Raw genomic sequence first — 12,975 nt, forward strand, 5'->3', positions numbered from 1 at the left:
GCAGCTCAAGGCCAAGCAAAATGCCTGAGGTACTAGGGGTCTGGGGTTAAAGCAATTTAATTATGCATATCAACTTTAAAGTAAATTGAATCTCCTTGTAATTATTTATTTACAGCCTAATGATCAGCACCTGGCTTGGGGAAGAAGACCCAAAAGTTTTGCTCCAATACCTGCTGTCAGGAGAAATGGCAAGACAGGGGATACTGTGGGAAGACCCAAGGGGAGATGCCTCAATGAGGTATTTGGGAAAATGGCTATATCCAAGCCAGCTTCAAACCCACCTGCCTGTCAAGCTGGAGCAATCCTTCTATTTTGAAGACCTGAAACTCCAAACATGCCACATTCACCACAGGGGCTCTGCAGTGCTTATCTTTAAGCAGGATAGTGCAACTTAGGCATAGCTTCATGGTCCACATATCTCTTTGGAGAAACCTGGATTTGGGAGCATTTCTGGGGGATATGCTTTCAAAAAACACACTTTACCAAGTGAAAATTGAAGTAGCAATGGGAAAGTTTGGTGGCTTTTTTGGTGGCTTCAAGTTTTTGGTGGCTTCAAGTTGGAACATAGGAAGTTCCGTACCAATATGAGGAAGAACTTCTTCCCAGTGAGGGTGACAGAGCCCTGGGATAGGCTGCCCAGAGGGGTGTGGAGCTCTCCTTCTCTGGAGATATTCAAGACCCATCTGGACACTTACCTGTCCGATATGTCCTAAGGAACCTGCTTTGGCAGAGGGGTTGGACTTGATGATCTCTGGAGGTCCCTTCCAACCCCTACAATTCTGTGATTCTGTAAAAGCTGAGGGTCTGTATTATTTAGCCCAGATCAGGTGATCTAATAGGTTCATCCACGACTCATCAATTAGACCACGCTTCTGGTCCACTTCTGCTGTCCCCCAGTAAATAAATAAACAAGAGAGCACCACTTTGTTCTAGAAGTACTGGAAACTTTCATTAAGATGTAATGTTGTGAATTGTTTTGGCCAAAGAATTAAGAAGGCAGATACCATGAAAAAATGATTTAAACATTTTTGAAACCAACAGATTAGAGCTCTAGGAACGTGTTACTGCACACATTTTATAGGGTTTGGGGATGACGTTAAATGAAATAGCAGGGCTGAGGTCCAGGTCTGAGATGGAAACTCCAGGGGGAGGCTGGAAGGTGAACCTCTGCAGGAGGCTGGTGAAGAAGAGGAAGAGCTCCATTTTGGCAAGAGTCTCTCCAGCACAGATCCTCCGCCCTGGAACAAAATGCAGAATGGCCATAAGAGAGTAATACAACAGCAATAGTTGGAAGAAATAAAAAAATACTGAGCAGCTCTTATTCTGAGAAAGAACAGTGGGAATCCAGAACACTTAAAATATGCTAGCTCTGGATAAAGAACATAGTAGCTCTTAAAAGACTACTGAGTACAAGAATCATCTGAAAGAGAGGATACTTGGTCTTCAAAGGTATGATAGCAAAGTCTGGTCATGATTACTTTTCTCTAAATGCTTGCATTTGGGGAGAACTGTATCTAAATGCAATCTGAACTCCTTAGTTCCAGTTTTCAATAATATCGGTATTTTTCATTTCCAGTTTTCCTCTATTTGGTTCAATTTTTGGATCCCAGACCAACTTTGACTGGTTTAGTCTAGACTTTGGCTCTATTAGTCTGGTCACAGACATTTTTTTCTATCACATTTTATTATGAAAAACTTTGGAGACTCACAAATGCTGGCTAGAGTGGGACTGAGGAAGGTGGTGGAGATGATAGTCTATGGAGCCCCTCATAGAAGTCTTTCTTCAAAAGTGCTCTGAATATAATTTTTTCTCAATCCTGGCCAAATTCAGCATCTTGTAAACTGATTTAACCAGAACATAGTGATTCAGTGCCAGAACTAGCGAAGACCTGAACTAAGATTTGATTTTAACTCCCTTGTATGACAGAAAGAGAATGGAAGAGCATGGCTGTGCTATGAAATAAGCCCTCCAGGAAGTGCCCAGACCTGAAAATGTCTTTTCATCTAGGATATCTAGACTTAAGCCTGAAAAAGGAGGCTTGTGAATTGGAAGTATCATAAGCCTTTTTATGAAAAAACAAAAAAAGACTATACTTTGGATGGTGAGTATGCAAAAAACCCAACCCCTTATTCAAATATCACACAGAATTACAAATACACAAATAGGGTCTCTAAAAATGCAAAGTGCTCTGGATATAATAGACAAGTTAGCCACAGGCTGATGTATAGGAGCATAATTGAGCAGTGATAGAGCCTGCAAAGCAGGAGAAATTCTAGAGAAAGAGCAGGTATCATGTGAGTTGGAATCCCTCAAGCTTTGGCAAACAGTGCAGGTGTGTAAGCTTAGGGGAACATCATGATCTCTGCAAGCCCCAAAAGGCAACCCCTTTCTGTCCTTTGAAGTTAAGCAGAATTTTGTTTCTATATAAGGCAACTCCTCTTTGTTGGCACAGTATGTGAAGTCTTGAGCCCAGCCAACATTATTTGTGACTTTTTTAAAAGGGATGTGCAAAAATGAAACGTGGTTCCCCAGGAAAGACACAGAAGCCACCTTCCCTGTGTGCTTTTGTGTGTGGTCATAGACCATGGAGTGGCTCAGAGACAAGGAAGCCTGGCATATAGAGCAGTTGTGGGCTACAGATTATAATACAGAAATACGTTACCCAAACCACTGCGTAATTTGCTGAAAACCTCCCTCACATTAAAGAAGTTACTACGAATAAGGCGGGTTTTATCATTGAATACTGGAAAGCAATAACATCTGTAGGCTGGAAGAATTATCAGACATTTGTCAGTACTATCTCTTATAAGAGATGTGTCCTGAGAAACCCATAAAATATGAATTGTTAAATGGACCCATGAAAAAGACAGTGTGGAGAGCAGTCTTCAGCTGACAAAAAAGTCACTGGTACAAATAGTTCTTGACAAAGATTTGTAATTGCAATAGCAGTAAATGGAAAAGAGAAAGCACCTGCTGAAAAAGGCATGAAGGCATCTTTCTTCACAAATTTTCCATTGTTGTCAAGAAAGTGCTCAGGATAGAACATGTCTGGCTTCTCCCACTGTGATTTGTCTTGCAGGACAGAGGCCAATAAGGGGATGATGTACGTTCCCTGAAAAAGGAGACAGTGGAATGAATCCATTGGCAAACATTGTAGTGGCAGTAACTGTAATAAGACTTCAAGATTGTCAGCTTGGAGAAAGAGATTATGCTGACTGCTGTTATGTGACATCATTAGAGTGTTCATTTTTATTACATTAACCAGGTCTGAGGAAGAAGAAATGCTAAAAGAAGCAATCCTGTAGGCATCTCACCTTGGGAATGAAATAGCCTTTGAGAGTGACATCTGCAGCAGTCTCATGAGGCAAATCCAATGGCAGGATATTTGCAAACCTCTGAATTTCATGGATGACAGCATCTGTATATGGCATCTGAGTTCGATGCTCGATCCGTGGGGGGTTTGACCCTATCACTCGCTCTATCTCTTCTTGGACCTTTCCTGAAGAAAGAAAAAACTATAAGAAAGAGACAAGAGCTCATTCATCCCTGAGACATCCTATGCTTTATTGATGTAAAATATAAAGACCTTGAGTGAAAACCATAAATTCTCCAGGGAGGTGGACAGAACAACAATGTTTGATTATTTCTTTATCAATAGGAAATCTAAAGACATGTATTTTTCTGCCCTCTCTTATGCCTAAAGTTTCTTGCTTTGACCAAGACGTGTCTCAAAAACCCCACTTGAGTCTAACAACCATGTACCATAAGCTGGAATGCAGATGTCAGACAAAGAGAAATTCCATGAATCTTCTCAGGCATTTAAAGTCTTGGTAGACTCTATTTCACATCTACATAGATGTTTGGATGATTGACATCTTGTTTGTGAGGGAAACCTGGAACAATTTCATTGACTATTTGTCAGGCTGAGGGAGTTGGAGTTGTTCAGCCTGGGGACCTTGTAGCAGCCTTCCAGCACCTGAAGGGGACCTACAGAAAAGCTTGGGAAAGACTGTAAGGTCATGTAGTGATAAGACAAAGGGAAATGGTTTTAAACTAGAGCAAGGTAGGTTTAGATTAGGCATTAGGTATAACTTCTTTGCTGTGAGCATGATGAGGCACTGGAACAGGTTGCGCAGAGAGGTGGAAAAGGCTCCATCCCTGGAGTCATTCAAGGTCATGCTTGTTGAAGCTCTGTGCAACCTGATCTAGTGAAGATGTCCCTGCTTACTGCAGGGGGGTTGGACTAGGTGACCTTTAAAGGTCCCTTCCAACCTAACTTATTCTATGATTATATCACCAACACAAGACTGCTTTCTTATTTTTAATTAATGAGGTTTTTTTTTACTGAGCAAAGGACCTGGCCCATATGAAGTCTGTTTATAATATACTGGTAGGCTGACTAGTGTACCCCTCGCCTGGTCTGAACCACAGGGCACAGTGAAACCTAAACAATAATTACCTAGAAATCTTGGCATTTTGTAACTTAGTGTATTAATGTGTTAACCCTCCAGGTTCCTATTCAGTTCCTAAGTCACTGAGTGTGTCTGCCACAAAACCACTTACTCTGAATTTCAGGGTACTTTAGCATCAGCAGAAAGCTCCAGTTTAGTGTGGTGGTAATTGTCTCAACACCAGCAGTAAACAAATTGCTGACCAAGCTTAGCAAGTTGCCATTATGGAAATACCCATTGGTAGTGGATTTCTCCTGAAAGAAGTGATTGAGATAAAAGGATGAAAACTTAGCGCTTTCCAAGAATTGGAAATGCAATTTATGTGGCTAAGCATTTACCAAGAAACAAATCCTATATTTAAAAAAAAATGTGAAAGACAAAGAAGAGCTTTGGGCTTGTAGCTGGAGAAGACTGTTGACATTGGTTTTATGTTATGCGTGATCCTTGTGGTTACTGGGGCTAGCTGCAAAGACACCTGCTTTCTCTATGAAAAAGGTATCATAGATATATCAGAGACCCCAAATAAGGATCCCAATAAAGCCCAGGTATTGTTTTTGTTCTTTAATGCACTATGGATTTGAAAGAGATAGAAGGGGTAGGACAATGGAGAGAGCACATAAAAAGATTCAGACTCTGTAAATATATTGTTATACTCTGAAAAAAGCATAAATAAGAATAAATATTTGCTGATTTTAAGGGGTTGAACTGCAACAGAGTGAAGTATCTGTTCAGTTCTACTAGTTTGTTATTTGTGTTTTTTCAAAGATAGAGATAGATTCCCTGAAGAAATACAGCTATTATTATAAAGACTGAAAGGAAATTCTAACTAACTCCATATCACCATAAAAGTTGGAATAAATGAGAAAAGATTCAGTTACCTCCTGCTGTTTAACCAGGAATGCATCAATAAAACTTCTTAGATCATTTTTGTCCAGGGTTTTGAGATGTTCTATAAAGGTAACTCGTATGTAAGCATGGAATTCATCTCTGTTTTTGAGAAGAGTCTTGTTAGCCCTTAGGAGGAATCCAAGGTGTGGAAAGATGTTGTACATCTACAAGAGTGAAAGATTTCATAGAGAATTTACTAGCCAGGGGTCTGAAAAGACCGCAGAAACAATAATACTGTACCTATTTTGCAAACATAAAGACTTAACATTAATCATTTGCTCTTTAGAATACGAAAAAGTGACTGGATTAATTCAAAGCAGATTCCTCAAGGACCTCCAAATACAAAAAATCCTCTCGGCTCCAAATCACTGTAAGGAGAGACTGTTTTACAGGACCAATGTAGATGTCAAATTCAAACACCTGCAACCTACTACCAGGGAGATGGAAAAGTTGGCCAGCAGCATTTTATTGTTTTGGACAGCTCTTCTGCTTAGTCTTTTTTCTTTTTTGAAGTCTAAAGGAGCAGAAGTTTTACCTGTGGGTATCAGAGAGTATTTATTGCTCATTAAGATGTACTAGAAGCATGGGAAAATAGATTTTGTGTGAGAGAACCTCATGCAGGTAGAGCACATATTCTATAGCTCTTCTCTCCTCATGTTCTGAGAGGCTGTTTTGCCCCATCACTTTATACATGTGGGACATATTTTTTGGGAATGCTGTACTTGCTCTTCACACATTACATGGTGTATGTGTGTACAGATAATTTCTGCTTTCTCAGAAATGAATGCCTGGCAGAAGGCTGTGGTGGGAGAATTAATTCATGTGGTATGGTCCTGACCCTCCATGGTCCTTGGGACTGGGCCAGGGGTGAGTAATTGCTTTAGCAACATCAAGCCTCTTCCCACTATCATCTCTAAGGAGCCTCATACCTCTTTTCTGGTATATAATTATCTTTGAGGGGGTTTTGGCCACTGGGAAAGAAATTGCTGCTGCATTCATACTGGTTCTTCTAGTCTACCTCTGTCTAGAAAATTTGCCCTGGCAGTCAATTCATGGTCCATAAGCTGGAAGTATAGATCTGCCTTATACTGTATCATGGAAGTGTTTACCAAGTGGAGTAGGAAGAGGAGGGAGGATATTCATCACTGTCCCTTCCCTGACAGGCATCAGCTTAGGAGGCTCCATTGCTTTGAGTGGGCATCTCAGCAAAGATTGCTGCCAGAAAAAACAAGCTGCTTTGTACTCTTTTCTCAGGTGCTCTTTTCCTTATATGAGGCTTTGCTGTGCCAACACAAACATCTGTGTGCTTGAACAATACATTTGATTATTGGAAAAGTTATCTCACAGAAAATTAAGTTCTCTAAAATATCTTTACACACACACATATATATAATTTTTAAATTTTAAATATTTTCTACATTCAGTTCACCTTAGAATGTTGCAAACAAATCAGTCACAAGGGAGAGAATAGCTTAGAGCAAGGTAGAGCGGGGAATTAGGGTCTGATCTTTTTTGGTCCAGCTTTAGCACTCTTCAAGCTACAACTCAAGTATGTATTTAAGATATCAGGAGTTTGGTTGTTGACCTCAAGATTCCCAGAACTTTGTTTTGCCCCAGGAAGTGTTTACAAACCTAACATCTCTCAAAGTCTCATGTTTTCCTGTGTAACAGAAAAAATTGATACCAGTATTACTCTGTTCTTATGGCATCCAGAGGAACAGCAACATGAAAATGTTCATTATTACCGTGACCAGAGGTTTCCCAGCAAGCCTCATGCTTTCATTGGTCAAATGTAGAAGTCTCACAAATCTGGAGTCTTTGTAGTCAAATCGCTTTCCAAGTAATATTGACACAATTATGTTAGCAACTGCTGCATTAATTATTTTACTAGCATCAAAGGGCTTTCCTACATAATGAACAAAATAATACATTACATTGTGGCAAGATAAGATGTGAATTTAATACTAATTACAGTGATTTATTGTTTTTAATTATTGATTGCTCTTATTGATGATTATTTAATGTTAGAACACCATGTCAAGACCCAAAAAGGACAGAGGAGTCAAATTCATCCCATTGATTCAGCCTGAGGCAGCACGTCTCTTAAAAAGGGCTGAACTTGAGAAGGTTACTGACAAGTCTCTGGGCACTCAATCAAAACATTAGAGACTTGAGGAATTAATCCTCTACCCACCTCCTTGTGACTCAATGGTGTCTGCCAGGTACCCGTACTCCTCCACAATGCGGTCCTCGATGGCCCTTTTCCCCATGCCAAAGTCTCGTAAGGTTGTGAGAGTGAATCTTCTCATTACTTTCCAGTTTGCCCCATGAGCAAAAACAACGCCTGACACAAAGAGTACATTTCAAGGTGGCAGAAGGTTTGAAATAACTAACTTACAGATAAATGATATTTAGTTGCAGTCACTTTTAAAACAAGCTAAATTACATCTGGCAGAGGAAAACCACAAACCTGCCCTTAAGTATTTTCATTAAAGCCTCAACGTTACAGAATCACAGAATAACAAGGTAGGAAGAGACCTTTCAAGATCATCGAGTCCAACCATTCCCATCCTAAGCTAAACCATATCCCTAAGTACCTCATCTACCCTTTTTTTTTGAACACATCCAACATTTCAACATAAACCATTTCAGAGGTATTTAGTAAAATCTCAAGAATAATATGTATCTCCTTATATTTTAGTGACGCTGCTGAAAGAAAGAGGTCAAGTTCAAACTGCTGATCATCATACTTTGGAAGTGGAATTGAACTGAGATCTCATGGCTCTGATTATTGCATGAGAGATCTGACTAGGCACATTTAGGTAGCATCTTAAAACCTCTTCAATCCATTTTTTTCACTGAAATTGTTTCACCATGTAATTAATGACTTGAGTCGTATTTTTTAAAGGAAAAAAATAAGGTATAAAGAAAGTTTACATGCAACAATGTGATCAAAAAATGTAACAGTTAAAATGAATTATTCCTGAATTTGTCCCACGGTCTTCAGAGTTATGAGTATGAAACTCTAAGGAAATATTAGAATAAAGTTGGGGTGTGAAGTTCTTCTTTGGAAACCCAGTTCACTATAACATATTTCCCTTATTAAAATAAATCCCCCATTCTGTACGTGTTCCCTTATATTGTAACATTCAGATTTTAAAAGCACTGTTCACCACTTGAAGTGAGGAGCAGCTGTATAACAATTTAGGGAAAGGAGGTTCTATGATCACCTCAAAAGAACAGAAATCCAGAAAAATACTGTAAGAGCTAGAAATGCCTTCCCTGGCATGCGTGCCTCTGTTCTAGATCCTAAAAGTGTGACATTATCCATTATCTGTTCCTGTGGTTGTTATAATTATTGTTTTGTTGTCACTGGCAGTAGTTTCAAACTGGAACTTTTCTTTCAAAGTCAATGAAATTGCTCCCTATTTCCAATGTCTTATATGGTCTCTTATCCAAAGTGATGTGCTGGCCTCTACTTCTTATGTAGGAAAAAATTCATTGATTTATGTCAAACTGATGAAGAAAAACAACTCACCGTTTCCTCTAGTCAAATCTTCAAAGATGGGGATTTTAGGTCTCTCTGCAAAGGCGTCTGCCTGGTTTACCAGAGCTTCCTTCACTGTCTCATATCCAGAAATTACTACGATTTTCCTTAGCCCCATCTGGACACTGAAGACTGGACCATATATTTTTGACAGCTGTAAGAAGAAGATAACGGTGATTCGCACATTTTACAGCTTACAAAAAATTCACCAAGATTTCAGTGTTGTTTATTTCCTGGTCCTGCCTCTAAGTTAATAAAATGTTTTCCGAAGTACATAGAAAGAGAATTTATCTAAATAATGTGAATGTGCCAGACCTTGTGATTGCTAATCACTAAATAAGAGAGTCAGGAGTGGAGTCCCACTGTACTAAACTGAACAGAAGTATTAACAGCTGAAACCCAAAGTCAGTCTTCCCTTGGGAACCCCAGTAAATTGAATTTTTGACTGATGTATTCACACTAATCTCTATGTTATTCTATTTCTTTTGTTTAAGGTCTAAACCTATTCAAACCTTTGCCACTACTATTGTGTAAAAAAAGCCCATGTTTTTCTGGGTCAGGACCTAGCATTAAGCAAATTCTCATTTTTTATATCTGACTGCATCCACCATAAATCTGTTTCAGACACAATGTTTTGCCTCTGCTAGTACCTTTCTAGCTTGTACAAGCAGATTTATTTTCATATAACTCAATATTGCTGATTGTCCTGACAGTACAAGGCCTTTTTTCCTGGCTGCATTTATTTTCCAGTGTGTTTGTACACTAGAAACAGAATACAGCTATATGTAGCATCAATAGGTGAAATGTACAACAAATGGTAGCAAGTCCAGACAGCTATATGAAATAGCAGCAGCAGCTATATTCAACTACTCTGAATTAAGAGTAGATTCTTGATGGTGATACTGTTATCAGAGATAATAGCTGTGGCAGAATGTAATCTTTTCAAATCATATTCTTCAGCAATGCCTTCCCAGTGCTCGCAGTGGTGATGGGCAGGGTGAACATATGGTCTCTGGTTGCATTTGCACGCTAAATACGTGTGAATTTGAAATGCTGAGCTAAGCTCAAGTCAGAGAACCAATCTTCTCCATTAGAATCACAGAATCACAGAATTGTAGGGGTTGGAAGGGACCTCCAGAGATCATTGAGCCCAAGCCCCCTGCCAAAGCAGATTCCTTAGGACAGATCGCACAGGTCAGCATCCAGATGGGTCTTGAATATCTCCAGAGAAGGAGACTCCACAACTCCCCTGGGCAGCCTGTCCCAGGGCTCTGTCACCCTCACTGTGAAGTTTTGATGTGGAACTTCTGTGCTCCAACTTGTGGCCATTACCCCTTGTCCTGTCCCCACAGACCACTGAAAAGAGGTTGTTTTTTCCCTGTGTCTCCCACACTTCAGTTATTTATAATGGATTCACAGGCATTACAGCAGAGATATGTTGGCTTTGTTGGACTGAAAAGAGATGGAGCTTGCTTTTGACAGCACAGTTAAGCAGTGTTGGATAGCTACAGATGACTTCCTAGATACTGCATCTGATCAATCTTTTAATTTGTGAATCTAACATGCATACAGATACATAGATGCCAATATCCCTTTAAAAATAATCAGGAATTACATATGTAACCTCTAAGAAAGGACCAGTTTCATAGAAGTCTTCTGACTCCAGATCAGCAAAGTCCTACAATAAACTAGGTAAACACTAGAAAAAAAACAAAAGGTTCATTACTTTGATTTGCTTACAGATTTGTTGTATATTCCGGCAATTCTTTGCCTTGAATATTAAAAATATATCATCACCTTGAGCCTTTGGGAAAGAAAGGAGGGAAGGGCAGTGAGAAGGACTGCTAAATCAATGAAGGCAGGAGCCTGTGGTCACAGCTCCAGACATGTCCCTCTGTGGAAGGTGGAGGGACCTATATCATGTATCAAAATCACTCCTTATTCAGTTACCTTTTCAACAAAATTGCCACAAAAATAAGGTGATTAATTTGAGAACTCTTTAAGGCTGAAATGATGCATGAAATTGCAGTGAATGGAGAAAGTATTAAAGAACAAATCTTGCTGCATTCTGAGTTTTCTGCTCAAATAACTCTCTATGGAGACTATGGAAATGATCTTGAACTATGGAGCTTGGTGATATGTGCAATTATGGAACCAACAGAAAAGTTAATGGTTACCTGTAGGTAAGTCCTGTAGGGTCTCTTCAAATCAAACAAAAGCAGATTTCCAATGATAGGTAATGTTCTTGGTCCTGGGGGAAAATTCTTTGTCCGGTGATTATTCCAGAAACCTCCCATTTTCAAAATGGACAGAAGACTCAGGATGAACACTAAGCCGATGGAAATGCAGCTGTTCCAGTCCATATCTATTCAGCCAAGTATTTGCTATGGAAGAAGAAATGTGGACTCTGGATCTGTCTTCCTGCAAAAATTTCCCTCTAAAGACACTTGGAGTAGACCACAGACCTCTTTCCCAGTGAAGAGTATATTATTCTTGCAATTGGTGACTGTTTTTGTTCTCTTCCTTTGTGCTTGTTGACAAATCCTCAGTGTGGCACAGGGGCAGGTAAATGTTTACTAGCCGAGTGTGTGTGACTGGATGACCGTGTAGCACACTGCCCAAGCATAAAAGTCCAAGAACATGGAGAACCACAGGTCATCAACCCAGTGTTTGGTATAAAAGTCATAAATTCTGCACGCTCTTCAGGTTACTGATTAGTTATATTTTCGTCATTAGTACTGGCACAGCCCTGATAACCTGAAAACTGGAATCAAAATACCAATGCCTAAGGGCAGAAAGGGATTTAATTTTTTAAAAACACTTGGGAATTGGTATAACTTTGCTCCCTTTTAGTTCATTCAGAATTTCAAATCACAGAATGGTTGAGGTTGGAAAGGACTCTGGAAGTCATCTGTTGTAACCCCTCTGCTCAGAAAGGGCCACCAAGATGCTGAAGGAGCTGGGCTTGTTCAGCCTACATAAGAGAAGGCTGCGGGGGGACCTCATTGCAGCCTTCCCATCCCTGAAGGGAGCAGAGAAACAGGAGGGGAATTGGCTTGTTCAAAGGGTAGACAATGTCAGAACAAGGGGGAATGGATTGGAACATTTTGTTATCTGCAAGGAGGGGGATATCACAATTTCCTAGACAACCTGTGCCCATGCTTGGTCACTCTCACAGTGAGACAGTGTTTCCTGATGTTCTGAGGTACCTCCTGTCTTTCAGTGTGTGCCCATGGCCTCTGGTCCTGACACTGGGTATTACTGGAAAGAGCCTGTCTGTCTCCTTTGTACCCTTCCCCCAGGTGTTTATCCATACTGGTAAGATCCCTCTGAGCCCTCTCTTGTCTAGGCCAAACAGGCCCAGCTCTTTAAGTGTTTCCTCATATAAGAGATGCTCCAGTTCCGTCAGCATCTTCATGGCCCTTCATTGGACTGTCTCCAGTAAGTCCATATGTCTTTTGTACTGGGGATGCCAGAACTGGGTACAGCACTTCAGGTGTGGCCTCACCAGTGCTGCGTAGAGGGAAAGGATCACTTCCCTCAGCTTTCTGACAACACTCCCCCTAATGCAGTCCAGGAGACTGATGATCTTCTTTGCAGCAAATGCAATTGGTGCCTCATGTTCAACTTGGTGTCCACCAGGACCCCCAGGTCATTTTCTGTCAAGCTGGTTACCATGTTTGTGGCCCTGGTACTGGTGCCTGAAATTGCTCCTCCTCAGGTGCAGGATTTTGCATTTCTGCCTGTTGAACTTCATTAAGTTCCTGTCAGTCCATTTCTCCAGCCTACTCAGGCACTCCTGGCATAACCTTCTGGTGTATCAGCCATTCCTCCACCAGACTCATCATCTAGATCATTAAACAGGATTGGACCCAGTATTGACCCTGGGGTTCCCTACTACTTACTGACCTCCAGCAGGACTTCACACCACTGATCACTAGCCTCTGGGCCTGGCTTTTCAGCAAATTTTCATCCCACCTCACTGCTCATCCAGTCCATACATGAACAACTTGTCTATGAGGATGTTATGGTAGATAGTGTCAAAAGTCTAAGAAGACTTGTTGTGACTAAGATGATTAGTTCTTGTG

The 12,975-nt window shown here is 40.4% G+C and overlaps 1 protein-coding gene across 1 annotated transcript; it reads right to left on the reverse strand.

Moving 5' to 3' along the window:
• Positions 1-938: 938 nt before the first annotated feature.
• On the reverse strand, positions 939-8,988 carry LOC311189307 (cytochrome P450 2K6-like). The gene is made up of 8 exons (XM_084260942.1): positions 8,879-8,988; positions 7,535-7,684; positions 7,086-7,246; positions 5,331-5,504; positions 4,565-4,706; positions 3,316-3,500; positions 2,972-3,113; positions 939-1,238 (listed from the first exon to the last, which is right to left on the reverse strand). The coding sequence occupies exons 2-8, from the start codon at positions 7,647-7,649 to the stop codon at positions 1,051-1,053; spliced, it is 1,107 nt and encodes a 368-aa protein (XP_084117068.1). The 5' UTR covers positions 7,650-7,684; positions 8,879-8,988; the 3' UTR covers positions 939-1,050.
• Positions 8,989-12,975: the final 3,987 nt, after the last annotated feature.

This window comes from Gallinula chloropus (genome assembly GCF_964237585.1).
Source record: "Gallinula chloropus genome assembly, chromosome: 3".
Lineage (NCBI taxonomy): Eukaryota > Metazoa > Chordata > Aves > Gruiformes > Rallidae > Gallinula > Gallinula chloropus.